The sequence below is a fragment of the Hyalella azteca genome, unplaced genomic scaffold, assembly GCF_000764305.2.
Source record: "Hyalella azteca isolate HAZT.00-mixed unplaced genomic scaffold, Hazt_2.0.2 contig493, whole genome shotgun sequence".
In the NCBI taxonomy this organism is placed as follows: Eukaryota; Metazoa; Arthropoda; class Malacostraca; order Amphipoda; family Hyalellidae; genus Hyalella; species Hyalella azteca.
In genome coordinates this window covers 72,294-98,973 of record NW_025930840.1, presented here as the reverse complement: position 1 = coordinate 98,973, position 26,680 = coordinate 72,294, and the positions used below count along the sequence as shown (strand labels likewise).

Sequence of the window (26,680 nt, the reverse complement as noted above, 5' to 3'; positions counted from 1 at the left end):
TGTTGTTCGTGCTTGATCAGCGCTGNGACGCATAACGCTGCTGATCGCTGGACGCATAACGCTGCTGATCGCTGGACGCACAAGGCAGCTGATCGCTGGACGCATAACGCAGCTGATCGCTGGACGCAGAAGGCAGCTGATCGCTGGGCGCATAACGCTGCTGATCGCTGGATGCACAAGGCAGCTGATCGCTGGACGCAGAAGGGAGCTGATCGCTGTAAGCAGATGGGTGCCGGTTGCGAGGGGAGGAAAGTTGTATCCCAGCAGCTCTATAGGGCGGCTCACGAGGCTGATCGTGAGACTCGCTTTGAGAGTGCATACCAGATGGTTGGCCAACGGACGAAAGCGTGTCACTCGGGTGTATAAGTTTTGGTAGTCCAACGCTCTCACACACACCCATGCCATTAGCGGAGTTTCGTCGAAATAATTTAACTCCACGAAAATCCAAGTTATCTCGCTTTCTCTCAATTAGCAGCAGTTCATGCAGTAGCTTCTGTAAGGAATCTTGTTGTGAACTGGAAGGTGATGAACCGTGAGTTGTCGGCTGAGTGGTCGCTTCACTCAAGGATACGTTAGTTTTCGATTGACCTTTATCCATCTTTTGCTTGTCTACAGAAATTTGTTGTGAACTGGAAGGTGTTGAACCAGGAATCGCCTTCTGAGTGGTGGACTCATCCAAGGATACGTTAGTTCTTGATGGGCCCCCAATTTTTATCTGTTTTGCGGAATAACCCGTCAAGTCTTCGAAAATTTTGTTTTTTATCCCTGCATGTGCTTGCTTAGAAGGACCAGTTTCTGCAACGTTTCCAGGATTTGTCTGTAAACCTGGTATAACAAAACGAAGAGGACTGAAAATGTACGTAGTAAAACCTTTGATTAAATCGTTAACAAATTGTTCTAGTTGGATTTTTGTTTACTTTAGGCTGACCCGTGAATGGCGGTGGTATGTAAAATCTGTTGCTACCTAAGTATATTATATTGTCAGAAGTCAAGCCTTAGACATATACAGTTCAAACCTCCTGCCTTGAGAGTTTCCTCTACTTCGCAGATTCTGACGATTCTCCGCCAAGTGTCCAGAATGAGCATATGTCCTCTGTCGTCCTGTCAAGGGGCACAACTTCATTACTTTTATAAATAAATGTTCATCAGCGTGGATTTTTGGGAGCGTCTACCCCAAATTTTATCTTGGTTATTTACAGACAGATCACTTTGAAACTTGGTACGTATATGTAAAACAGAATTCTAAGACTTTTTTGTTCGTGTGAATTTTTGGAAAAAAATGGAAGAAAACGTGAAATTCTTAGAAAACGGCCAAAATGGAGGCCAAATCTCTTCCTAGGATTTTCAAGCTACAACATCGAGACACATATCATTCGATGCATAAAGACCATATCAAAAACTGGTCTTTTGTGGTTTTTGCAATTTTTCATTTTTGTGGGTGTGGGGGCATTTTTTGCAAATTCGTCAAAAATTTTTCGATTTTGCCCATTTTCGACAATTACAAAATCACTTACACCAATGCTCCTTGATTTGCGTTTAACACTTTTAATTGTGTGTTATTATACAAAAATTATGTGGGTGGTTGATCGAATAAATAATAGTTGCATTACGCTTTCCTATAAACTGACATCAGACTCGTTGATATTCCGTAATCAGCAAATAATACAGGACGAACGTATTCTCCCAATTCCCACACTGATGAAGCGTGGACGAGTCTTTACCTGACAATTCAGTCCATAAATTAATTCGGGGAATCGAAGGCGTCGGTTCGTCCAGCTTCGAAGTCGAGACTTACTATGCAGCTGAAGCAATACGAAACTCACGCTTAATCAATACGAAAGTTAATTTGAGCAACACGAAACTTAATTTGAGCAATACAATCACGAAACTTAATTTAAGCAATATGGAACTCACGTTCATATCGACGGACTGAAGTTGAATCATGGTGGTAATGACAACAGCTTTCTGAAGCACTCCGATGTAGCTCATCTTAGCAGCGGGCGAACTGGTCTCCCAATGGAAATTTTCGTTATCGAAAAGAGCCAAAGCATTTTTCAAAGAGAGCAGGCACTGGGGAAAAGCGGAATAGAACTGAATGCTCATGCTATGGAAGGGATTCAATATGAAGCTACAGGAAATCTCGGAACCGAGACGGCAAACAATATTACTCGCCGTAATCCCCTATTCGAGACATTGATTTCAAACAGATAAAAGGTTCGAGCCTCACCGAGCCTTGTGATCGATCAATTGCTGGACAACTTCCAGTAAAATCGTACAGAAAACAAACGCTTAAAACTGCATAGCAAAAATTTCGCACATTATTGTTAACGGGTCAAATGTCTAATGTAACGAGTGATACATGCAAACGTCAACTTACATTTTCTTGTAGATCTTGCGGCGACTGCTTGACTGGCTTGAATCTCGACCGCACAATTTTGTATTGCCTCGCCAATTCCATTGTGACGTTGGGATTAATGGGCGATGTAAGAGCAGCAAGACGTTGGAATACATTTGCCATGTTCATGTGATGTGCCACTCTTAGATCACCGTTCACGAGATAATCGACCTCCATCAGCTGTTGTTCGAGAACGTGAGCGTTAGCGAAAACTTTTCTCAGCCGGTCCAATTGACTCTCTTTTGTCGTGGATGTTTCATTTGGTGGCATTTGGAGAGCTGAAAGCAAAGGAAAATTTCAGTTGAGCCTGAACTCAAGCCGAAACTCAAATATACAAAAACTGGTATTGGCATTTCAACAGCAGTAAACTACAGAAGAATCGAACAGAATAACCTTATTATGAAAAATGAGAGGAATTAAAAAATTTCACAATATTTTTACAGCATCATCTACACGATTTTACCTCGAAGAATTTTTAAAAACTGCATGAGCTGTGCAAAGAATTTGGTTCTTTTGAACGAATCTGGAATGTCCAATCGTTCGATCACGTCTCGAGCTTTGACGATACATTCTTCAACGGAGAATTTATAGCTGCCCGCGATGTCAACACAGCCTGTACATGACAGCCAAATTTTACCAGCCGGACGCAAGACAAAATAAATATAAGCATTGGGTTTCCACTATGTCCGTCCTATATGATTATATACAAGTTCTTCACAAATGTGCAGAGAAACATGATAAAAGGAAAACTGCGACGCTCCTCCGGCGTAATGAAGTTGAAATTAGTTTTCACAGAAAACCAGTGCAAAATAAGAAGAACGAAAAACAGAAATATTTAAACGTCAAAGTAAATTTGCCGCCTTCAAAAATTGGTATTCACTGTCCCAGAGCTCTAATGAAACCGTGCTGATTTTTGAAAAAGTATCCATAGAAAATTATGGCCTATATTTTCGCACTTGACCAGCAACTAATCATACGCTGGTGCAGAGATATAAACAAATTTTTATTGGACGACACCTGAGTAATAACTTCTGGTCAATGAATCGATCATTTATCTATGAATATATTAACCGTTGGAAACATTAGAGTTTCACAAGACTTTGCAAATTGTGTTGTCATCAGTAGACAAGAAGTTTAAGAGGCAATTGAATTTAGCTGCATGTCTCGAAATAATAACCAGGACAGGCATACTCAAGTAATACTTACAGAAAATCGTGCCATCATATTCCAGTGCTTTGCGTACCGATTTTTTGTAGTTGATTTAGAAGAGGTTTGAGCTCATCACATACAGTCTGGCACCGTTTCTTGTGATGCTCAATAAATCGCTTTTTGTGTATATCTAGATCTTCATCGGGACAAGCATGGGCATTTATGTAGATGCTTATGAGGCACTTGGCGAACATCCAATTGGTGGTCACGTGTGTATAGACGCTGTCAATACCGACAAGTGGTGCTGGCCAATCCTTGCCTCTCAATTTTTTACGTTCGTTGCCAGGGGGTTCTTCCTTAACGCGCAATAGATTAGTTATTGTTTTCACAACGTGGAACTGGGTCTGCAACAATGCATACGCGCTGCCCAAGCTGAAAAATAGAAATGATTTGTTAGAAGTTGATTGCCTGAAATGTCATCATGAAGAAAGACCATTGTTATACAAGACCATTGTAATCCAGATAATTAAATATGATGACATTTAATCACTTCATAAAATAATGGGGTAGATTAGCAAGGAGTGTCGTCCTTGTCAACCCCTAATTATCTCATGAATCCAGGAATTATGTAAAAAAGAGCAAGTACATGATAAATGGATTTATATTACTCGTTTTAGAGATGAATATACTCGCGATTAGATGAAATCTTGTTATCTAGCCTCGAGTTCATTGTTTAATTGCTATTTGAATAAAATAATCTTTTTCTGGCACCATAACCCTTCAACTAACAAGTCAAAATTTACGAATTAAGATCAACTTATTGGTTAAATCGCATATTTACCAGGAATTTAAAAGCAAAAAATGACCAAAATATTCGCAGTTTCATTTTAATAGAAAATCTTTCGGAGTCGAGCTCCATCGTCAGTTGAAGTCTCTAGAACACAGGTAAAGAAATGGTGACTTTTTGCCATTTTCTTTGATTTTAAATTGCTGTCAAATTAATCTTACTCATTGGCTGCTAGGGCGGCATCCGAGAGTTGCATTAGAACCAAGCAGAACTTCTCAAGTAACGGCAAAACCTTAACAAGAACGCGGTTTTCATTTAATTCGCTCGTTCTAGGTGCGATTGCCTTGAAGAAATTGGTTGAAAAAAGGGGCTTGAAATGTACTGCAGGGCGATCTAGCGCCGTGTAGACGTCTGGACATTCTACGGTTACAAGAGGAAGTATTTTTTCTTGAGGGCCACCAGTCGCCAGGACCTCCTCGAGAGCGACGTGGATGTCGTGTAAGGCGAGCTGACAGTGCTGAAGGCTTGTATTTCCATTCCAGCGAGGTATCCTGTCCAGTATAAAAGTTCTCAATGACGTACTTCGTTGTTTAAATTTAGTTTGATTAAACGTGCAAAATAGAAAAAAAGATAAAGGATAAAATCGTGAGTAAATTCAATGGTGGGAATTACATGACAATAAATTTAATTGAGGAAACAAGGTGACCTTAATTGCACGTTTACATCAATACACGCGCCATCCTCGCACGTTCACATGAAATTCATCCTCGCAGGTTTATATCAACTGACGGGTCATTCTCGAACGTTCAAGTCATGATATCTACAAGAAATAGTATAATTAAATATCGAAGTGATTATGTACATACGGTCAGAAACTATAAAATTTCGTCGAATTTTAGCTTTCCTAGTGGTCATTACGACCGTTGTTCAGGAGCCATAGTTTCAAAATTAGCTAAGTCAACGTAAGTACTTATAAGATCTATTTTCTTGTCTATGATTGATAGATCTAGCTTGAAAGGCCGTCAATGATTGGCTGATGAACTTATGATCTCTTAACTTTTTTTGAAAATATTGGCCCGGGTCTACAACTACAGTGACATAAGAAGCACCACTCACACCACGGTCTCCATATTTTCGTTGTTCAGGTCCATAACCCCGGCAACGCTGGAACGAAAACTCTTGACAACGTTGGATTTTTCATCCCGTGATCTCAAGATGGACACGGAGTGATCCAGCAAACGGGTTACTCGATTATGCTGAAAGAAAAGTGCAAGAAAATTTTCTTGTATGACTGTAAAAAATACAGACGAAGATTGTTAAGATTGTTCTAAATCATTTAAAAGATGATAATACAATAGTATTGATAAGAGATTGTATAGATTGATTGATTCATCCAATCATTGATTCATCCATGAAATCACTGTCACGCATATCAATGGATGCAGTGCGGCAATTGGAGGCAGTCCATCGAATGTTCACATCATGGATCAGCGTGTTGCGTGAGTAGAAATATTGCAGGCACCTAAAAATTTATGGAAAGATGAGTCAGGTTATCATGTACGCGTGGAACATGATAGTCAAACTGGCCAGCAACTTTGGAAACGAGACTTATTGTGACTAATAAAAAGAGACAAAGGCTAGGTTCCAGAATACCCTCATCATTTAAAATAAAGCTGCTGTCAGAAGAGAGAGAATCCCATTACGGTGTTGAAGTGAGGATGTTTAAAACCTGGTCGACAGATCTGATAAATGGTTAATTGGTTCTCTAAACTTATACGACCAATGGACCCCAGAGCTATCGTGGCGAGGACAACTTGCCTTCCAGCGTCTGGGAGACGGCATATGATGTAGGCAGCGACCCATCGTGACTTTTTATAAAGACGTCCAATGTTACACAAAGAAATGTGGGGTATAGATGAGAATATACGTTGGGTATTAAGTTTCATCATACTGATGTGGAAGCTTGAATGCTGTCCGAATGTACCTTAATGGAAGCTTATCGGCCACGTCTGCACTTTCAGAATACCCGTGTATAAGAACATACATTTTTTGCTCTCCCACTGTACCTGTGTGGAAGCACACACGCCATATCCACCGTTTCATCATACATGTCTTGCAGTATATACGAGACGTATATTGCTTCATCATACCTGTGTGGCAACATATACAAGTCTATTGCTTCATCATACCTGTGCGGCAACATATAAAGTCTATTGCTTCATCATACCTGTGTGGCAGAATATACGACAGTCTATTGCTTCATCATACCTGTGCGGCAGCATATACACGTCTATTGCTTCATCATACCTGTGTTGTAGCATATACGACACGTCTATTGCTTCATCATACCTATGTTGCAGCATATACAAGTCTATTGCTTCATCATACCTGTGTGGCAGCATATACACGTCTATTGCTTTATCATACCTATGTTGCAGCATATACAAGTCTATTGCTTCATCATACCTGTGTGACAGCATAAACACGTCTATTGCTTTATCATACCTATGTTGCAGCATATACAAGTCTATTGCTTCATCATACCTGTGTGGCAGCATATACGACATGTCTATTGCTCCATCATACCTGTGTGGCAGCATATACGACATGTCTATTGCTCCATCATACCTGTGTGGCAGCATAAACGATATATCTGTTGCTTCATCATACCTGTGTGGAAGCATAAACGCGGCTTCTGCTGTTCCACCAATCGTCCGTTGTGCAAGGCCTTTGCAGGTTCAAGAAATCGATGCCGGCACGCAGGACTGCATCGGATATCAAAACAAATTTGCGTAAGGAGTCGCTTATGTTTTATATCAAACAATGCACAAAATCACAAAGAAAATTTTACTAAACAAAGAATAATTACAATGAAACAACCGACAGCTCTATAATGAGGCAACTAATCCGCAGAAAATAGATCCGTAGAGCAGCTTATAAAAAAATTTTAGCGGCACTTTGAGGATAACATAATTATGGGAAAGAAGAATTAAAAATAACGATGTGAAAAAATATATTACTGGATTTTTGAGTTTCGCTCAAATGAATAAAACGATTAACATTTTCCCAAGATGAGAGTGAACTCCGCTGACTTTGCTGACAAATAGAGAGCCGCGATGGGGAAATTAGATAGTACCGAAAACGGTTTTCAAGTGATGAAGCATGAACATTCTTCTAATTTGCCATGCCTTTTTTATTTAATAAAGTAGCTGAGAAGATTGGTTTAATTTTTGTCGGCGTATTTCAAATTTATAGATAACGCCAATGTTGCGAAACTATATATTTGAACCATATAGATTACAAGGGAAAGTAATTATTTGATTAAGAAGTCTTGCTGATTTATTTCAAAAGAAAACGTACGAAAACGTCTTCATTCATCGATGACTGAATGTAACACTGACATCAGGTGCTTTGAATTGACTGTCAACTGCCTGATCACGATGGAAACATTAGTCGATAATTTGATCGGGCTGGTATTAGGTGTGAATAATTAATTTGTCGCAAAGAGGTACACTGTGCTTCAGAGGAGAGCAGCGGGAGTGACTAACCGTTATGTGAAAGACAACTTCACAGCAGGGAACAGAATTTTTGAAACACGTTCAACGTCAATGGAAGCTGCATGCGAGTTAACAGGCTCATTTCTATTATAGGGTAATTGTTTAAACATGCTTGAAATTTCCTACGTCTATGTGCTTCTAATCGGCTACGGGTTCAATATAAAATTTATCAATATCATATTAGCGGTAAGAAAAACCATACTTTATCAATACAAGCAGTAAACAATGAGAAATAGTGCTAATAAGACTGAGTAAAATTTTAGCAACTATCAAAAACTACACCTTTACATTTACTCGCCTGGTAATTTTGGTGACGCATATAATTTTGGTTTCACAGATTGGCCTTCAATCCAGATTGGTCGCACTGCATATCTCTCCGCGAGCTTTTGGAGGTCTGATACGAGCGCCATACTTCCATTCACAGCAACAGATTCGGTCAAGCCTATATCAGAAATCTGAGTTTCGAGCAAGGGACGAGAAGTTAATGAAAGTTTCGTACGATCGTACTTCCTGGATAATAAACACTGGTGATAAGTGTACAAGTGAATGTGGATTCTGACAGGGTACTTACCGAAATTTTTAATGATAGTTATATTGGTCACAGGAATAAATCCAAAGAAAGATAGTAGGCAGAAGCTGTTATGGAAAATTGTGAGCTCAAACATTCATCAAATTCCAGATGTATTAAAAAAACATTGGGAGCACGCGAATTGCATTCATTTATGTTAAATGCTTAATATTTTATCATAGTGTTTGGAGGAACCACCAGTGCTGAAACCACACATCTCAAATGAAAACCTAAACTAATTTTAGAAATTTACATAGCGCAGCCATACGCGTGAATTAAATGATATTTGAAATAATGAATTTGCACCAAATATTTAGATTAGAAGATGCTAAAAAATTAGCCCTGCGCAGCGCTTGGTCCATCTTTGTCGGATGGCATAGGGACAATTATACCTGAACGGACATCTAAGTGGAAGCATTAGTACGCTTGTCCAGATAAGGTAAATCAACTGTACAGATTAAACAACTACCCAAGTCAATTTTAAAACTAATATTAGTCTTCCGTCAGTCATTGAATGCGTTTAATGCAGTTCTCAAAAGGCGCAATTCAAGTTGACGCCCTTCCCTCCGATCTGCCTTGGACCCCTTATAACGTTAGCCGCAATAGCCTGGGTTCGTATCATACTGCCTGGTATGGGCCACGTATATGCCAGTCACGATATTCTTCAATGACTTTCTATAGAAGCATTCACACTAGCCGTGCAAGGCCCCTGCCTTGACGTGGTTAGGACGAATTTGATTAGTTTTCCATTAATTTGTATTAGTTTCCTTTGAATTTGGCGATTGGGAATGACAATGACCATCACCATTGTTCACAAATTCCGTAACTTTGTCGAGACGTAGAGCGGTACGCGGATAGCCGTTACATTACACTTCCTTGGAAATTGGGGTTAATTAGCTGAATTATTCGGTCAAAAATTAGCTAACCGAATACCACATATAAGAAGCGGAAATGGAAAGAAAAAAATATCGACCGAGCAATTTCGAGAGAATTGCCATGTTTCCTAATTCAGTATTAATGAATCAAGGCAAGATGGCGCTGTTGGTATCGATTTCCGAAAGAAGGCAATCATGAAAAACGACCTGTACTTTTATACCATTGGAAGCGTGTCAATTATCGCTAAAACTACAAATAGTTACAGGACACCAGTTACGCCACTGCTCACGAAAAGTATCGAATTCGGAACTGAATCTCATTATATAGTGTAACGCGATGTCCGTAGCACTGATACACACAAAAAAGTTTACCCCTACCGTGAAACAGTAAACATGGCTACCATCTCGCGCAACCCATCACTACTATACCCATGCTCCATGAAGACGGATGAAAGAAGAACGTCGGCACTCTGCAGTGAAGATCCTAGATAACGTCAGGATTGCCAACCTCACGACAGGGGTTGTCAGCCCTGCTCGATATCGAGGCTCTTGCAGGGCTTACTCACCATCAAAATATCGAAGGGTCAGATAATGGACACTCTGCTGCATCAATGCAGTTCTATGAAATAATACATTTTTATAGCAGAAAAAGCTTCAGTAACAATTGAACCTCTTCTTTCGCACCAGTCGAAATTTCAACAAATTACATTCTCACTGTTTTCGCAATCCCAGCGAAATAATCTATTTTCTACTGCCAGTGGTTGCGCTTATTAAAATTGATGCAGATAGAAAAAATATACTCACTGCAGTGAGAGACAGAGAGCGCATTTTCTCGTCGACGAAAACGTGAAGTCACGGACGGACAGACAGACGGACAGACGGACGGACGGACATGACGAGCACAATAGTGCATTTTTTCCATAAATGAGAAAATGCGCTAAAAATAATCATCTGAATACACTCGAACGAGCATAATATGAATAAATAACTACGTTTTTAATTTGATCAAAATCGGGTTTGATTGAAATTTAAGCTTAGAAAACCTGCTATAAAATTCGTCCCAAAAATTTATCTGAAAAGCATAGGAGTGGTCCATTAACTCAGTTATTTCAAAAATATGCTGACTGCGGATGACCTTCAGAATTTCGGAGACATTTTAGACCTAAGCGTGAAATTTTGTGTAGAAAGGACTTAAAAATCTCTAACCAAGACAAGCCTACGTAGCGGCTGCAGTTATGAATTGTGACTCTAGATAAGCCTATAGCCTAAATAAGCCATAGCCTATATAAGCTTATAGCCTAAATAAGCCTATATCCTAGATAAGCCTTTAGCCTAAATAAGCCTATAGCCTAAATAAGCCATAGCCTATATAAGCCTATAGCCTAAATAAGCCTATATCCTAGATAAGCCTATAGCCTAGATAAGCCCATAGCCTAGATAAGCCAATAGCCTAGATAAGCCTATAGCCTAAATAAGCCTATAGCCTAAATAAGCCCATAGCCTAAATAAGCCCATAGCCTAGATAAGCCTATATATTGCAAAGATATACCTATGTAGCAGGTACAGACAGAGCTCTGACGCGAGTTTAAACATGTAGCTAGCTAAATCAGAGCACATAACCAAGTAATATCCTAATTAGATGACGATCATTTTTCTCGTTGGCATTGGGAAGGGAAAATAAAAAATAAACGAATAAAAAAAGAAGAAAATAATCTATGATTCATTGGATGTTGTAATCACATTTCGAACGCCTTTAGACGGGAGATTATATTAGTTTTGATAGATAATTTAACCACTGTCAGGTTTTGAGGACGAGCTTCTTTGAAAATTAAAGAAAATTGCTTAATTTACGCGTAGTTTCTTCCCTCTGATGCCCTCAAAAGAAGGTCGTCGAGGGGAGATGATGTCTGCAGGCTGGCGTTCGATCAGTTCAGTTGCTCCATTTGTTTGCTCATGCGCCGCTGTCACTTCCAGCATCAATAACAATACCCAGACTTCAATACTGAACATTCAACACGATGTACAGTGTTTTACCAGAGCTCATCAGTTATACGTCAGGAAATCCTCAACAAATTACGGGACCCTTACATTTGTACGAGTATCTTCGTCGATTACAAGTCTGACGTGAAGTGTCATTATCGATTCGTAATAACTGACTTCATTTTCTGAGTTGTTATGGTTCTAATGACTATGACGAAAGAGCGGACACTTGTGCTATTAGATTTAAAAAGTAATCGATTAAATTCATCATCACCTGATTTGATTTAGCGAAATAAAACTTCACAACCGGGAAGTCAAATCATGCACGCAACCATCAGGTGATCATAATAATCCTCACGCTGAATGGTCGTTTTGTTTAAATAGAATTTCCATTTCGCCCTTTCAATAAAACTAAATATTTCTTGATTGTTATTTGACTGCAGGAACTCAAAAATAATTTTTACAAATTAAAATCTTGTATTGAAATTTCGTGATACCATTACGTAGCAGCGACAAGCCAAACAGATTGTAACAATTTAGAATGAATGTTATACCCTGATTTTTAGAAAGAACTGCTGCCACCGTCAAGTTCACCTTATATTCCATAGAGTTGCTGCAAAGAATAATTGTGCATTGTTCATCAATATTGTTCATCAATATTTGCCGCCTGAGGTGGAAATCATTCACCTCCTCATCTTCCTGTGACATGTCAAGCATTTTATCATTTCGTTGATTACTGAACCTCCAAGACGGCCTGACTATAATGAGGCACATTGAGCATAGTATCGTTGATACATAGTATCGTTTCTACATGGTATCGTTGATACAGGAAACATCAAGTAGCCTTACTAGTGGTTCGTATCGAGCATCATTCTGTTGATATATGAACTTACAAGACAGCCTGACAAGCGCGCGCTCTGGTTTGGTTTTGCACCTTCATTATGCAGGCTTAGCTCCAACACAGGTTCCTGCAATAAGTTTGTCATGAAAAATGTGGCAAAAACTTTGCAGTGATTCGTCACGGCCTTGATATTTCAGTGGGAAGTAATATATAAACGACAGGACGAAAACAATCGCGGGAGAATAAAAACATCGCCTGGTCAGTCGGTGTCTCGCTTTTGTCTCTCGAGACTTGCCGAAGGAAGGAAGTTCGTCTGTAGCAACCGGACGAATATACATTTTCAAAAATTTTCCTATCCTGGAAAAATTTGTACTCCCAATGAACAATGAACGTATCTCGCTGTAAAGACTTGATGGCAAATTTTCTCTTTCTTTTTCTCTAAAAAGCAATTTTAGTGTTTTTTTTGCAGAAAATCTCGATGAGTTTTTTTCTCGCTTCCAGCCCCATGTGAGGTTCTTTGGATAGTTTAGGATAGCCTTAAATAGTTTAGGCATCATAACTCCGCAGAGACTCGTGATAAATCCAGCCTTCATCAGCCGGTAATGTATTTTAAAAAACAGTTCCTTAATTTGTTTGGCTAATTATTAGCTCATTTATTATTAACTAATTATTAGCTCATTTCATTTAACTCATTTCGTACAGCCGAGAGAACATCGCAAATGTTCGAAAATATTTGATGTATATTTATAACAAAAAATTCACGAAATTATTTGCATAAGAAACATGATTCATGACCAGCTCCAATTTTATGCTCCATTCGCAGCAATATTTCTAGCTGGAGTCGTGCAACAATATAATTGTTTTGACATTCTTTCTTGACAGAGTTGATCTCGGGTCTCTGCCTGGGCGTTGGGTGGCGGAGCAGAATGTTGGGCGCGGTTGGGGCTACCTTGCTACTGATATTTGCACCTGCAGCAGGTTTGTCCCTTCTTCAGCACCTGCAGCAGGTCAGTCTCATGTACAGCACCTGCTACATGTCTGCGCCACTTGAAACACCTGTAGCAGGTTAGTTCATCCTGTAATACCTGTAGCAGGTCTGTCCGACTTGCTGCACCTATGGCAGGTCAGTCCCCCGTGAAACACCTGCAGCAGGTTAGCCTCACCTGCAACACTAGTAGCAGGAAAATCCAACCTCCATCACCTGCATAATAATGATTAAGGACAATCCTACTTACAGCGTCTGCTACAAGTCTGCACCACCCGCAACACTTGTTACGAGTCACCGTCTCCTGCCTCACAGATGGCAGGTTTTCTAAGATGCTCCTCAACGTTTTTTGTGGCATTCGGTTATTTATTTCATCAAAAAGAACGGCTCATTGACGAATTGGTTGAAATTGTTTTGAATTGTATTCATGTAAATTTCAAGAAAATTCATGTAGAGCAATTAGAGGCTCGATCTGTTCTATTTAATTTTTTAAAAAAGTGACTCAACTTAGAATTTTCAATTAACCGGCTCAAAAGAATAAACTACAGGAAGATTTTTCTTGAAATCCTGTTGAAATTTCGCAATAATTTTTTCATGAATCATGTTGACATTTCGCAATAGTTTTTTCATGAATCATGTAGTTTAATGAATCATGTAGTTTAATTAAAGAAAATTGCAATTGTGGAATACTCGCTACACAGCTCAGTTAATTCTTTCACTGCGTTTCACGGCTAGTGATATAAATTGTAATAAAACTATATATATTCTTATGATATAAATGATATTAGAAAATTTTAGACATTGTTGCAAAGTGAATTCTATTGGGAAATCATATTTATTTATACAAATTATTGATACAAATTATATAAGAAAATTATATTGATTAGACCGAAATAAATTCTATATCACAAACATGTTTGGCTGGGTTTCAGAGGCGACGCTGGTGCTGAACTGCAGCAACAACGCTCACAGCGGCCAGTACTCAGGAGCCTTCAGCGCGGGGGCCGCCGTCTCATCCTTGGACTCCTTCACCGCCTGCGTCGCCTTCTCCTTTGACAAGCTCAGGGCCCACAACCTGCTCTTTGATCTCTATGAGCCTGGCGATCGACCGCTTCTGCAATTAGGTATATTTCAGTTTGTAGCTAATTGAAACTTTTCGACGAATTTACCCTCTACAGATATAAAAAAACATGATTTAGGAATACCAATTGAATTAAGTCCATGCACTAAGTCCGTAAAAATTGATAAAATTTCATAACTTTAGAATTTAGATAACATTTTTGCGTCATACAAAGTATCGTTATTCGACGTTTAAAAGTCTTCATGGAGCTCGCGAGGTTGAAACCCATTTTTATAAGCAGCATGTGTTGGAAATTGGTACAAAAAGAATATGTTTAAACGCTATATGCAATTGTGAAAAAATATGCGATATTCTGTACGTGAACACGGTCATTGATGTAAAAAAATAACGTAGAATTCCTCACAAGAACGTTGAAATTCAAATACTTGCTTGTCTTTGCATGACAATACTTAATCCTCAGATTTCACCAGGAAAATGTCATATTTTTTATAAAAAACGAGACAATATGCAGCGTATAAATTCTTTTGAAACATGTGTGTCAAGTCAAAAACATACATATTACTTCATTAATGAATAAGTTACTCGTGAGCAGAAAGAGGATTCAGCGAATGTAAATGTAATCTTTACGTCAAGGTTTGTTCATCTATGCTCTGAATCTGTTGATAGGAAATCAGTTCTGTATCTTCGTTGCCTTTTAACCTTCAGGTTTGTACGTGGACAAGCTGAGGTACGCAGTTGCTCATGAGTACAAGTATCTCATGTTGGAAGGTAAGTGGTTCCAGCCGATGGTCTGGTACCACGTCTGCATAGCAAGGAACGCAAGTGAGATCAAGTTCTACCTTCAAGGTCTTCTCATTCAGACCGAAAGTCTACAACTTGGTGTCAATGGACCGGCTTCTATCTTGGATATCGGTTTCATCGACCCGAATCGATACCCAGGATTGAAGTTCGTTGGAAGACTTTCACAGTTCAACATATGGCGCAGGGTCTTAGAAGAAACAGAAATAACTTCTATGGCCAAATGTGAAACTGAATTAAAGGGAGACCTGTTTTCTTGGGATGAGAGCTCATTGACGATCAAAAACGCTAATACATACAATGTGCCATTGAAGTCACTTTGTTCTTTGGAAACTTCGTACAATGTTCAGCTTTTACCCGAAACTGATTTCTACGAAGGTGCCTACGTATGTGAAGGTTTGGGAGGTCAGATGCTCATTCCATGGACGTTTCAAGAAGTAAATGGGATTTTCGCCAGCTTTCAAAAGGAGGTCGGCGATTGCCATGTGTTTTGGGTTGGCCTATGGGACGAGGAAGAAGATGGAGTTTGGGTCCAACACGGGAACGGATATGTGGTTAACAACCTGCCATGGGCGCCTGATGAGCCTAATGGTCTCAAGTTCGAGAACTGTGGAGGACTGGACCGAGAAGGGATAATAGATGACGACTGCTCCAGTAAGAGGTTCGTGTATTTGTTATGATTATTTTTATGATTTTTTATGATTCTCAATTCCTCCGTAATATTTCATTCAAATTTTGATGAATCAACTAAAAAAATTATGGATAAATGTTTGTGTTGAGAGTACATTACTCTATGCGAAACCGTACTGACTATAAACTGTATCATGTTTAAGGCAATCAGAATTAATACGTTATAATAAAGTTCAAAATTGTCTGAAAAAATATTCGTAAAGTGAAGAGAGTTGGGTCGCTTAAGGGCCTCATTGATGATCATTTTCGAATTTCGCAATTCGTAGGTATCGAATAATAAAAAATTACGAAAGCCAGTTCACTAAGTATATGTCCTTTACAAGTGCATCCATTGTTTCTCCATTTAACTCATCCATTGTAGCACACGACATAACACAGCATGGGCGAAGGTGTAATGCATCTCAGTCTTCAAAAAAAAAAAAATAGTTTCTGTTATTTAAACATAGACTGATACCCGTCCATTGCTGGCATATTAACAATCAAGTTCACTTGCAGTAAACACGATCGCGCAAAATCATCTCTGAGGAATAGTTTTTCCTATATTACTTCCCAAATTTATTTTTATGTATACAGTTATTGCTTTTATTCGCTACGTGATAACCGATGCAAGATATAAAATTACTTTAAAAGATGTTTAATCTAAAAACATTTGAATTTCAATTATTCGGTTGTATCATGTTTATTGAAAATTTAATTTTTATTGCATAGTTTCAACTCTCTGTTACACTGGTCACTAATTTTTCAATTTAAATTAAGGATAGTTTTAATCGTTGGTTTAATCGTTGGTTCTTGTAACAGTAGTGATAAATGAAACCCTTTCGACGGAGCAAAAGCTGAATTATAATAGCAAGAAACACAATAATTACTATCACTATTTGGAAGAACTTCTCGATTTAAATTAATAAAAATTAGAAATTACTAATTTATCTTCTCTTTTCCATTTTGTAGGTGCACAATTTGCGGCATGACGGTAGGGAAGCCCTGGAAGATGCTTGGTTCTTGTCAAGACTCTTTGTACAATGAAAATTATTTGTTGGAGAAATCGTCTGGAGGCATCGGCGTCTTCAAAGGCTTCGGGGACTACGTGATTGAGCGCGACGAGGATGACGGATGGCGGTGGCGCGACACTCGGACCGGGAGAGTCCTCGCAACACTCCTGGTCACCGGCTACAGATATCCTATTGGTACAGATATCCTGTTGGTACAGATATCCTATCGGTACAAATAGATATCCTATTGGTACAGATATCCTATTGGTACAGATAGATATCCTATTGTTACAGATATCCTATTTGTGTAGATATTTCATTGGTACAGATATCCTAGGGCCTAGAGGTACAGATATCCTATCGACAAGTCCATGCTGTTCCAGAGGGATCTGACGCTATAGTGTCACAGACTCGAGTGCTCTGGCCCTAAATTATCATAACTTATCACTGACTCGAATGTTGTAGCCCAAACTTATATTAACTTGTCAGAGACTTGAGTCAGAGACTTAACATATTGAGTCAGAGACTTAACTTATTTTAACTTAACAGACTCTAAAGCTCCAGCAATAATTTTTAACTTGTCGGATGCTGTATGTTGATAGGTTGGTAATAGCTTCAGGTCACTGTTGTTGAAAAGGTGGTGATAGCTGCATGTCAATGTTTTCGACAGGATGACAATAGCTTCAAAGCAGTGTTGTTGAAAGGATGGTAATGGCTCCAAGTCAGTGTTGTTGACAGGATGGTAATGGCCTCAAGTCAAAATTGTTGATTGGATAGTAATAGCTTTAAGTCAGCTTCGTTAACAGGATGGTAATGGCCTCAAGTCAAAATTGTTGNTTCATTAAGATGTGTATAAGAGACAGTCTATGAACAAGGCACGAAAAGGAAAAGAATCGGCGACAGGCCACATCAGGCCTACATTTCAGCGCCGACATCATTATGTTATGTTATGTTATGTTAAGGGACTGGTAACTTGCGTTACATTCAGTGGACGAATGTTATTTTGACAGTCCTCACTCCTCAGAGCTATTCCTATCGAAGGTCCAGGTAACTAATATTACATGTATTAGACATAGCTCATGCTTACTGTCATTCGTGACTGGAGACTATTCGTATCGAATAAACAGGCAACTAGAGTTACATTCAGTTAACACAGGGTATTTTACTTGTCCTCGGAGTTTTTCTTATCGATTGCCCTGATGACTAATGTTACAATCAGTTGGTATAGCGCATGTTAACTGTCCTAAGTGCCACTCGTATCGAAGGCAATTCTAAATGTTCATTTCTCTCCCTATTGCCAGATAAGCCAGAGCAGCACTGCATTCATTCTATATAATTTCATTTTCTTGTCTCTCTTTCCAATCCACATACCAAAACACATGCAAAACATGTCTTTAAATGCTGTTTTTTCATCCCAGGCTAGCATTCCACCGCGAAACGCAGCCGGCGACTTGGCTATCTCTGCAGATATTTCGATACACAACATCTTTGTCGACACGCAGTCCATGATCCTAGCAACGACGTTTAATCTTACTCTGGAGTGGTACGAGTCGAGGGCGACGTTCAGGAATCTCAAGAATGACACCAGCCTCAATGTCGTCACTCGCAACGTCAGCATTTGGTTCCCAACCATTGCTTTCGTCAATACAAACGATCACAGCTTCAACCAGATTGACGAGAAAATGTCAACTTATGTCAAAAGACAAGAGAAGTCATCTGAAAGAGATAACAGTTTGGCAGAAGAGGGTAAGAGCAGCTTAGAAAAAGATTCAGTGATTTAGAAAAAAATTTGATTGCATTTGAATTGAATGGTAAGTGGAATAAAATCACTTTCCTCGAGAAGAGCTGTGGGCTAGTAGGAACGAGTAACGAACAACAAGCCAAAATTTCATAATAAAAAACTGAAACCACTATGTTATTCCATGGTATTACGAATATCATGATTATTATCATTACTCATTTTATATTGCCTGCAGTGGAGCTGTACCCTGGCTCAACAAACAGTATCCTGAACCACCGGCAATACCAGGCGTCGTTCACATGCGACTTCGACTTCACGCTGTACCCGTTCGACCGTCAGACGTGTAGCATGGTTTTCGAGCTGCGGGATGCCTGCTGTACATACTTCCATCTCGCCACTTCGGCAGCGTCATACCAGGGCGCCAAGCTTCTCATGGAGTACGAAGTGGGTGATGTCAAGCTCGTGCAAGATTCGCCGACCTCGTTCGTGGTAAGTTTAGTTCCATTAATAATCTGGCTTATGAATTATATATACTCAGTACTTAATAATACTCAGTAATAATAATACTCAGTCTCAATATTATGAGCCTGTAAGGCTGTAATTAACGAGCATCACAGATACTCAGACAAATCTGAAGTAAACATCGTCTGTTTGCTATTCACAAAATCATAACATTTTCTCATAACTTCTACACGGTTCTTATATTTAGAAAAATATTTGCTATTCATGTCTTTCCGTGTGCTACTGAAAATTAGATAGTAACCCGTTCACGGTGAAGTAAAATCGGTATATCCAAGTTTCACAAGATACCATATTATCTCACGACATTCAACGCGCACCTCATACTGGAACTTAGATTGGTTAGAATTAAGAATTCACATTCCTGCAGAGAATGATTCCTACAGAGCAAGGAAACTTAATAAACGCATCTAATGAGTTCGTCCGATGTCGTCCATATGTAGCTAATTGGCCCTTCTCAAGGACCATTTCATATTGGGGTGTACATAATGAACTAATGTCATGTCTATTCGTCATGCTTGGACAATTTAATACAACTGTCATTCCCGTCACGACATGAGGTGCTGGTGCCGCTGACACGTCTGCACGGCTACGCCTTCATCAACATCTACACGCCGTCGTTGACGATGCTCTTCATTGCTTTTATGACGCTCTTCTTCAGACGCCGTTTTTTCGACTCCCGCGTCATGACCGCCCTCACTACCCTACTCGTCATGGCAACTCTCTTCTCGCAGGTGAGCAATTCTGTAACAACTAATTGGTTCTCTGGTACTTATTCAAGATAAATACTTACAGAAATTAACCCAAACCAACGTTTGGTTTGCTATCTCACACACCTAGCACGTGCTATTCGCCTATTACCACCACCACCACCATCGGTAGGATTTCCTATGTGCAGCCATTAGGAGCCTCAGCAATGCTATCACAGAACGCAAACCCCACGCCACCTTCTCATGAAGATTTATATTATTACAAATTTATATTATTGGCGCAGCATAACCACACGAATTATTAATAAGATCGGTCCGGCGCTCCTTACGGACAAATTAACAAGTTTGAGACGCCGGAAAAAATCATAATTTCAGAGTGACTATTTATTACCTTACGAATTACGTACAATTTTCCAGCAATATTGACAGTGTCTGATCATCGGCTAACGAAGAAGACTTGAAAATTTAGATATCAGTGAGAAGGTAGGCGATGAATTCAGGACGCTGTAAAAATAAAAAAATTGATATTCGGCTAATAAACTTGGTTAAATTTTCGTGCAGACGTCCGCAGCTTTACCCAAAACATCGTACTTCAAGATGGTCGACGTTTGGCTGCTTTTCTGCATCTTCACGACGTTTATAGTAATTGTTTTCCACGTGCTGGTAGAGAGGAGTGATGTTGGACTCCCTTCGACCATGAGTGATTCGGGAGAGAATAACACAAAGACTATGGGAGCATCGAGGACGAAACATTTGAAATTCTCTCATAAAACAAATGGGACTGAATTACCAGTTAAGGAAGCATGGCAATATCATTGTTTCCACGAGCTAAAACACAGCGACAGTGGCTGTACCATGTCGCCGCAGGCTCTGGAGTTGGTGAGTCGGTTGGCGATATCAGCGGTGATGGTCGTCTTCAATCTCATGTATTGGTCCATAATTTATACAAAGTATGGTTAGCTCGATCAGTTAACTGCGTTTATCTTTTCATAAAAGTACTAAATGTGCATAAACTCAAGACCAAGACAAAGCCAAAAAATTATATCAGTACTTGTAGCGACTTGAATTTATATCTCGCACTAGTATTTCTATTGAATGTCATAATTAATTTTATTAAACCCTCAAACTCGTGATTTTCAACCTCTGCAACAATATCCTACACAATTATCTTGAACTCGATTGTTTATTTCGTGTTTCATCATTTCACTATTAAATAATTATAAAATAATTGGTAATTAAATCTTGTCAATTCTTGAGCACGGATAACGCCCGTGTAATTTCTGAAGAATTAAAATTCAGTAAACGACGAAATTATTTTACCTTCAAAATTGTACCATCAATAAAATCAATTCAATCAGCTAGAGAAACAGTGTGGTGCGAACTTACTCTAAAAGGCAAAGATAGCCTTGTCATAGGGGGTCATTTATAGATCACCTAGCAGCTCCTCTGATAACAATAAAAGTAACTAAAAAGTACTAAACAGCCTTTTACGGAGCATGGCTTTCAGCAGGTCGCATACGTTGATCGTTGGTGACTTTAACAATCCAGAAATAGACGGGGCAGATGAATCTTTTCCAAGAGATGGGAATCACTCAACATCCCTGTTCTTGGAGTCTGTGAGAGACTCATGTTTAATCCAGAACATCACCAAGCCAACCCATTTTAGGGGTAAACAGACTCCAAATATTCTAGATCTAGTGTTTACTAGTGAAGAATCAATGATACAGTACTGTGCAAATTAGTTCGGACAGTGGTTGAAATAACACAATTATTTGCCACATTGAAGTTTTATTTGAAAAAAAAACATGCCAATGGGCCAAATGTGATATAATTAATAGCAGATATTACCTACTTTTGCTTTTACACGCATTTGAATACAATTTGGCATGGATTCGACCAATGTTGAACACATTTTAGTCACTTGCTCATCATGAAACTAGGTCCTAATTACAGCAGAAATTAGCTTTGCCATTGTAGAACAGTCTTCTTTCAGGAGTCTTTGTTTGATTATAGCCCATGAGTTTTTAATGGGATTGATGTCTGGAGAATTTCCAGGCCTGTCTACAATCTCCAGTCCACTTTCTTCAAAGAATGTGCGCATTTTACGTGAAGTATGGCATGGTGCGTGAACCTTGCGTTGGAGAAAGGAGGAATGAGCACGAGGAACTTTTCGTTATATATTGGTGATCTTCGGGCGATACACATTCCACTGTACAAGGCACACAATTTATTAGGTCCAAAAGCGCCCGGAAACTGGGTCTCAGCCTCAGGGATACAACGTCGAGGAATCCTAATAAACTACAGATGACCACAAAAGCGGACAGCAAGGATACGGGCACGAGCCGCACCACAAAACTGACGACCTTACAGGATTGGACAGCAAGGATACGGGTACGAGCCGCACCACAAATCTGACGACCTCGCAGGAGTGGACAGCAAGTATACGGGTACGAGCCGCACCACAAAACTGACGACCTTACTGGATTAGACAGCAAGGATACGGGTACGAGCCGCACCACAAAATTTACGACCTCGCCTGGAGTGGACAGCAAAAATACGGGTACGAGCCGCACCACAAAACTGACGACCTTACAGGATTAGACAGCAAGGATACGGGTGCGAGCCGCACCACAAAACTAGCCACCTTACAAGAGTGGACAGCATGGATACTGGTACGAGCCGCACCACAAAACTGGCCACCTTACAGGAGTGGACAGCAAGGATACGGGTACGAGCCGCACCACAAAACTGGCGACTTTACAGGAGTGGAGAGCAAGGATACGGGTACGAGCCGCACCACAATGCCGGCAACCAACGCAATGATCAGGGGTCCGAGCCATAAAGCACTGCCAAGAACATAGAACCGGGGTGGCAGTTACGCCTCAAACGCACGACTATTGAAGGGTACGAGCTTCCAATGAGCCGCTGACAATTTACTCGAACCCAGAGGTTATTAGCCTCTACGACACGAGGGTGCGAATGGAACGGCTGTTAACCGCCCAACGCATCCAAAATCTGGAACTATTCAAGAACTCCACCTATGCCGTCATTAATCTCTTACTGGAACTCATTAGGAGTTATACCCAGAACTGCGGTGGAGTTTATTTTGCAAGCCCAAATTTGGCTCAGCCTATTTCGAGTCGAAACCGTGTCACCCCAACCCAGTAACACTGAGCACACACAACTTTTCCGCGAGGGTTAACTCAGCCAAGATGAGCTTACCTCAACATCACGTTTACAATGTACAAAACAGACCGTAAACACTTTCTAAGTGCAAAAAAATAGATAATATAATACAATACAATAACGTCATCATATTTTTAATCATTTGGCAAACTATTCACAGTTAAAAGTCGAATAATCTTAAACTAATTCCAAAGTGACCTAACTCTCCATCGTTCATGACTACCTAGCGCGCACCGTCGCCAGGCCAGGAGCAGCTCAACCAATCACGTTGGAGCTACACATTCAGTCTCGTCCCAAGACACTGACAACTAAATCCTACAAATATCACAGCTAGACGAGATTCCATAATCACAGCCAGACGAGAGTCATGAAATAAATATTTGTTTACGCATTGCTTAGTCATAAATAAATTAAACCCTTGTGTTAACAAAATAATATCACAGTAAAATGAGATTCCATATTACAGTCATGAAATAAATGTTACCAACAATTGACTAGTCACTAATCTAAGCACAAGATTAATAGAACGTACAGTTGAACCAATACTTCCTAGAAACAAAAAAAAAATATATACCACAAAATAAGCATCCCGTCATACACATTAGATCTGTAGTCATTTTTTGCGTAAGAAGAAAGAATAAACGCTACATTGCAATTGCGAAGAATATGCCAAATTGGCGAAGATTCAAGCCAGCGATACTGTAATTACGGCAACTAGTCAATTCGAGGTGACCTGCGAAAATTCGACGAAGTTCTATATTTAATGTCAAGATGATTTAATATCAATGGCCAGTTTAGGGAGTTAATAAGTATCAATTTTCAACTGACTCGAATAAGCGCTGTTCTAACTCAAGACTAATAATATAATAGCTACTAAGTAGTCGCCAAATATTAAAGTTTTTTTTAAATTTTTTTAATGCATAACGGCCAAATAATTTTTCGCTACCGGTCCGTAGCTACGTGATATTTTTGCGCATAAAACAAACCATTCGCATGGATACCGAATTTTTTCGCCTTGATCTCATGACTCATAATAGCAACTAAAAAAAAGGCGATTAAACTTCAGGTAACATTAGTAGATGACAAAATTAGGTACATAGTATTAATTGGCTGAAGTGAAAATAGCAAATCATTTTTGGACACATTTTCCCCGCCCAAAAATCAAGTATGGTCAAATTCCCCGACACGTAATTCAACCACAATGTGATCGAGTGACATTGTTGCGTTATTTATATGAAGCCTCATTTTCGGCAGAGGAACCATTAGTAAAATGTAAATTGCGAATGCATTCCATATACTGAATTATCAATGATGTTGAATCGAGCTTGAACACCTCTCTGTGAACAATGTTGTCATCGAATTCATATACTTCTACTCATGTCGTCTGAATGTTTCATGTTTGATTATGCAAAAACACCTATCTTATTCTAAATCCCTTAGAAGTTAAATTCGTTGTGATGAATGCGATGAGTCGGCGTTGTGGTGGTTTAAATACATGAATTTATAATTTATCAAAAATTGTTCTAATTTATGTTTCCCGTGTCAGGAAGTGCAACATGCAATTTTGAATTAAATTTTATTTGACTTTGCCTGTGCCACACCTGCGGTTATTTCGTTCCTTTATGTGAAAATGTTTTTGATGTGAACTACTCAGTCTTCAGTATTATCAGTATAGCATGTGTTTTAATAGTGAGGTATTCACTATAAATAATACTCTATTTGAGTATATTTGTGAAAGTGTATTAGTATTACGTCACGTATTTATTAGTGGTACGTCACGATACAATGATCCATATAGAATTATTAAGAGCAAATTTATTGCAACCTGCTTGCATGCTCATTACAATGTCAGAGTAAACAATCTTATATATTGAACTGCAACTTTCCTCATAGTTAACAGTAAAGTTTGTCGTAGGAGAACATCGAACTTTCTCATTTATTTGAGATTTATTCCAACCAAAGCCTCGCAGCAACTAAAAATTTTGTAGTACACAATTTCACCAAGAAGTCCTCAAATAAATTAAAACATTAATTTCCATATACAGCATTGATATTCTTGATGTCAAACGCAATTGAGGGGTGTACAGCAATGATCCGCTTGCCCGAAGATTTTAAACCCAAGATCTTAAAATTGCAATAAACAAGAGTTAAATAATTACTTTAACCTATTTATCTTCCTATGCATAATTTCATAATTAACGCATAAATCAAAACGTACCACAAGCCAAATTTTTATCAAGAGAGCTCAGCTCAGACGAGATTTCGAACAAATTTCCAAGCTCCAAATTGCAAGGTGTGGCTGAATATGGATAAGGCATATATGGTACTGAGGAGCAGAAGCTACCAGTCCTATCCCAATGAATGACTGAACATCAATAAGTCCTTGACAGCCGATTCAGGTTTCGGCACCTCACAACTGTCATTATATATACTGTCATTAAAGATGTAAATTGTTCAAATTTAATTATTACAATAAAACATCGTTAGTGTTTTATGCCTTAAAACGTCGTTAGCCTCAATGGTGCCAATGTATATCAATGTTGTCTACATTTTTAATCAAAATATCAACTTCAAATTAATCATTTCAACCTAGACTAAAAGCAAACACATTCGGTAATCATTCCCCTACATCAGAGGTCACCCGTAACCTCACGACATAACTTCCTCTTACTTGCACCTCCTGAACGAGATAATTTACTAATTTATTTCGACCTAAACACTATAAACGGGAGCTTCACTTTTGAAGCTAATTAATTTTATAAAGTACTTATATACTCTTTGTCGCCAATCATGAAGAATAAGGCCCAGTAGCATTCAAATCCAATTGATGATGACTGAACAAATCGAACAGCATTTTCCCAGTTAAACGTCACTGATATATCAAGCTTGTACACATAAAAATCAGCAATAAACGAAACTTATTGAAAATATTAGCGCTTGCTCATAAACTAGATTTCATTCAGCAATTGTAATCAGCCAAGCGTTGGCTGCCAAAATTCGATACTTCTTTTGGAGAGAGTATAGTCAACAATTTTAACTGGAATTTCTGTTTGTTATCTGTTCTTACTGAACACGTTGTATACTCGTTATACTAACTGAATTAATTACTTGGTCAGTGGAATTAAATTGCCGAATTAAATTGCCGTTGCTTCATGATTCATAACTATATAAAAATACTATATAGATATAACTATATATAATCATAATATAACTATATATATAATCATAACTATATAGAAATCGCATCGGCTCTATAGAAATAACAAATAATTATTAGACACATTTTCCCCACCCAACACCTCCACTTATCAAATCCCCTTAATTATACCGGTTAATGATTGAGTGATAATTTTGCTTTATTTATTAGAAGACTCGTTTTCTGAAAAAAAACCTTTAATAAAGTGTGAATAATGAATGCACACCATATAATAAATTATTAATGATATTCAGTCGAGCCTCTCCGTCAATGGCGTGTAGTCATAGAATTATATTCATATATACAAATTTTTTCACCATATTTTAATATTGATTATCTGGAAAAACTATAGGGAAATGTCCTATCATAAGATACGGAAAATTTAAATTCACTATTATGAAGAAGTTATAAGACATATTTAATAACTTAATTAACAATATAAGACGCAAAACTCGATTTTCAATCGTACAGCAGTAGAAACATTTTACGTTTTCTGTGAGCTTATGAACATGACAAAAAATTTAAGGATTCTAAGGCTGACGTTACTAGACGTTTCATCCATCCAGAACGCAATCATCTCTCATGTTGATTGAAAAACCAGCAAAATAAATTCAAACAGGGAACCAAGCTCAA

General features: G+C 38.8%; 2 protein-coding genes across 2 annotated transcripts; one reads left to right on the top strand and one right to left on the bottom strand.

The window, feature by feature from the left end:
* Nucleotides 1-16: 16 nt before the first annotated feature.
* LOC108678235 lies at nt 17-8,468 on the bottom strand. Its single transcript, XM_018166603.2, has 10 exons — nt 8,187-8,468; nt 7,002-7,096; nt 5,448-5,587; nt 4,553-4,882; nt 3,639-3,976; nt 2,859-3,008; nt 2,378-2,673; nt 1,915-2,070; nt 1,017-1,101; nt 17-825 (listed from the first exon to the last, which is right to left on the bottom strand). Exons 1-10 carry the CDS (start codon nt 8,296-8,298, stop codon nt 17-19), a joined length of 2,511 nt encoding a protein of 836 aa, XP_018022092.1. The 5' UTR covers nt 8,299-8,468.
* An 8,348-nt stretch (nt 8,469-16,816) lies between these two features.
* On the top strand, nt 16,817-20,740 carry LOC108678239 (glycine receptor subunit alpha-2-like). The gene is made up of 5 exons (XM_018166606.2): nt 16,817-16,924; nt 18,114-18,441; nt 18,672-18,925; nt 19,516-19,689; nt 20,227-20,740. Exons 1-5 carry the CDS (start codon nt 16,817-16,819, stop codon nt 20,623-20,625), a joined length of 1,263 nt encoding a protein of 420 aa, XP_018022095.2. The 3' UTR covers nt 20,626-20,740.
* The last annotated feature ends 5,940 nt before the right edge of the window (nt 20,741-26,680 follow it).

What these genes read in the sequence shown, in the direction of transcription:
- LOC108678239 (XM_018166606.2), top strand. Translation starts at nt 16,817, where the DNA reads ATGGCGGTGGCGCGACACTCGGACCGGGAGAGTCCTCGCAACACTCCT. An exon ending in TTGGTACAGATATCCTATCG is followed by an intron (nt 16,925 to 18,113) that starts GTACAAATAGAT and finishes TTTTCATCCCAG; the next exon opens with GCTAGCATTCCACCGCGAAA. An exon ending in TGGCAACTCTCTTCTCGCAG is followed by an intron (nt 19,690 to 20,226) that starts GTGAGCAATTCT and finishes ATTTTCGTGCAG; the next exon opens with ACGTCCGCAGCTTTACCCAA.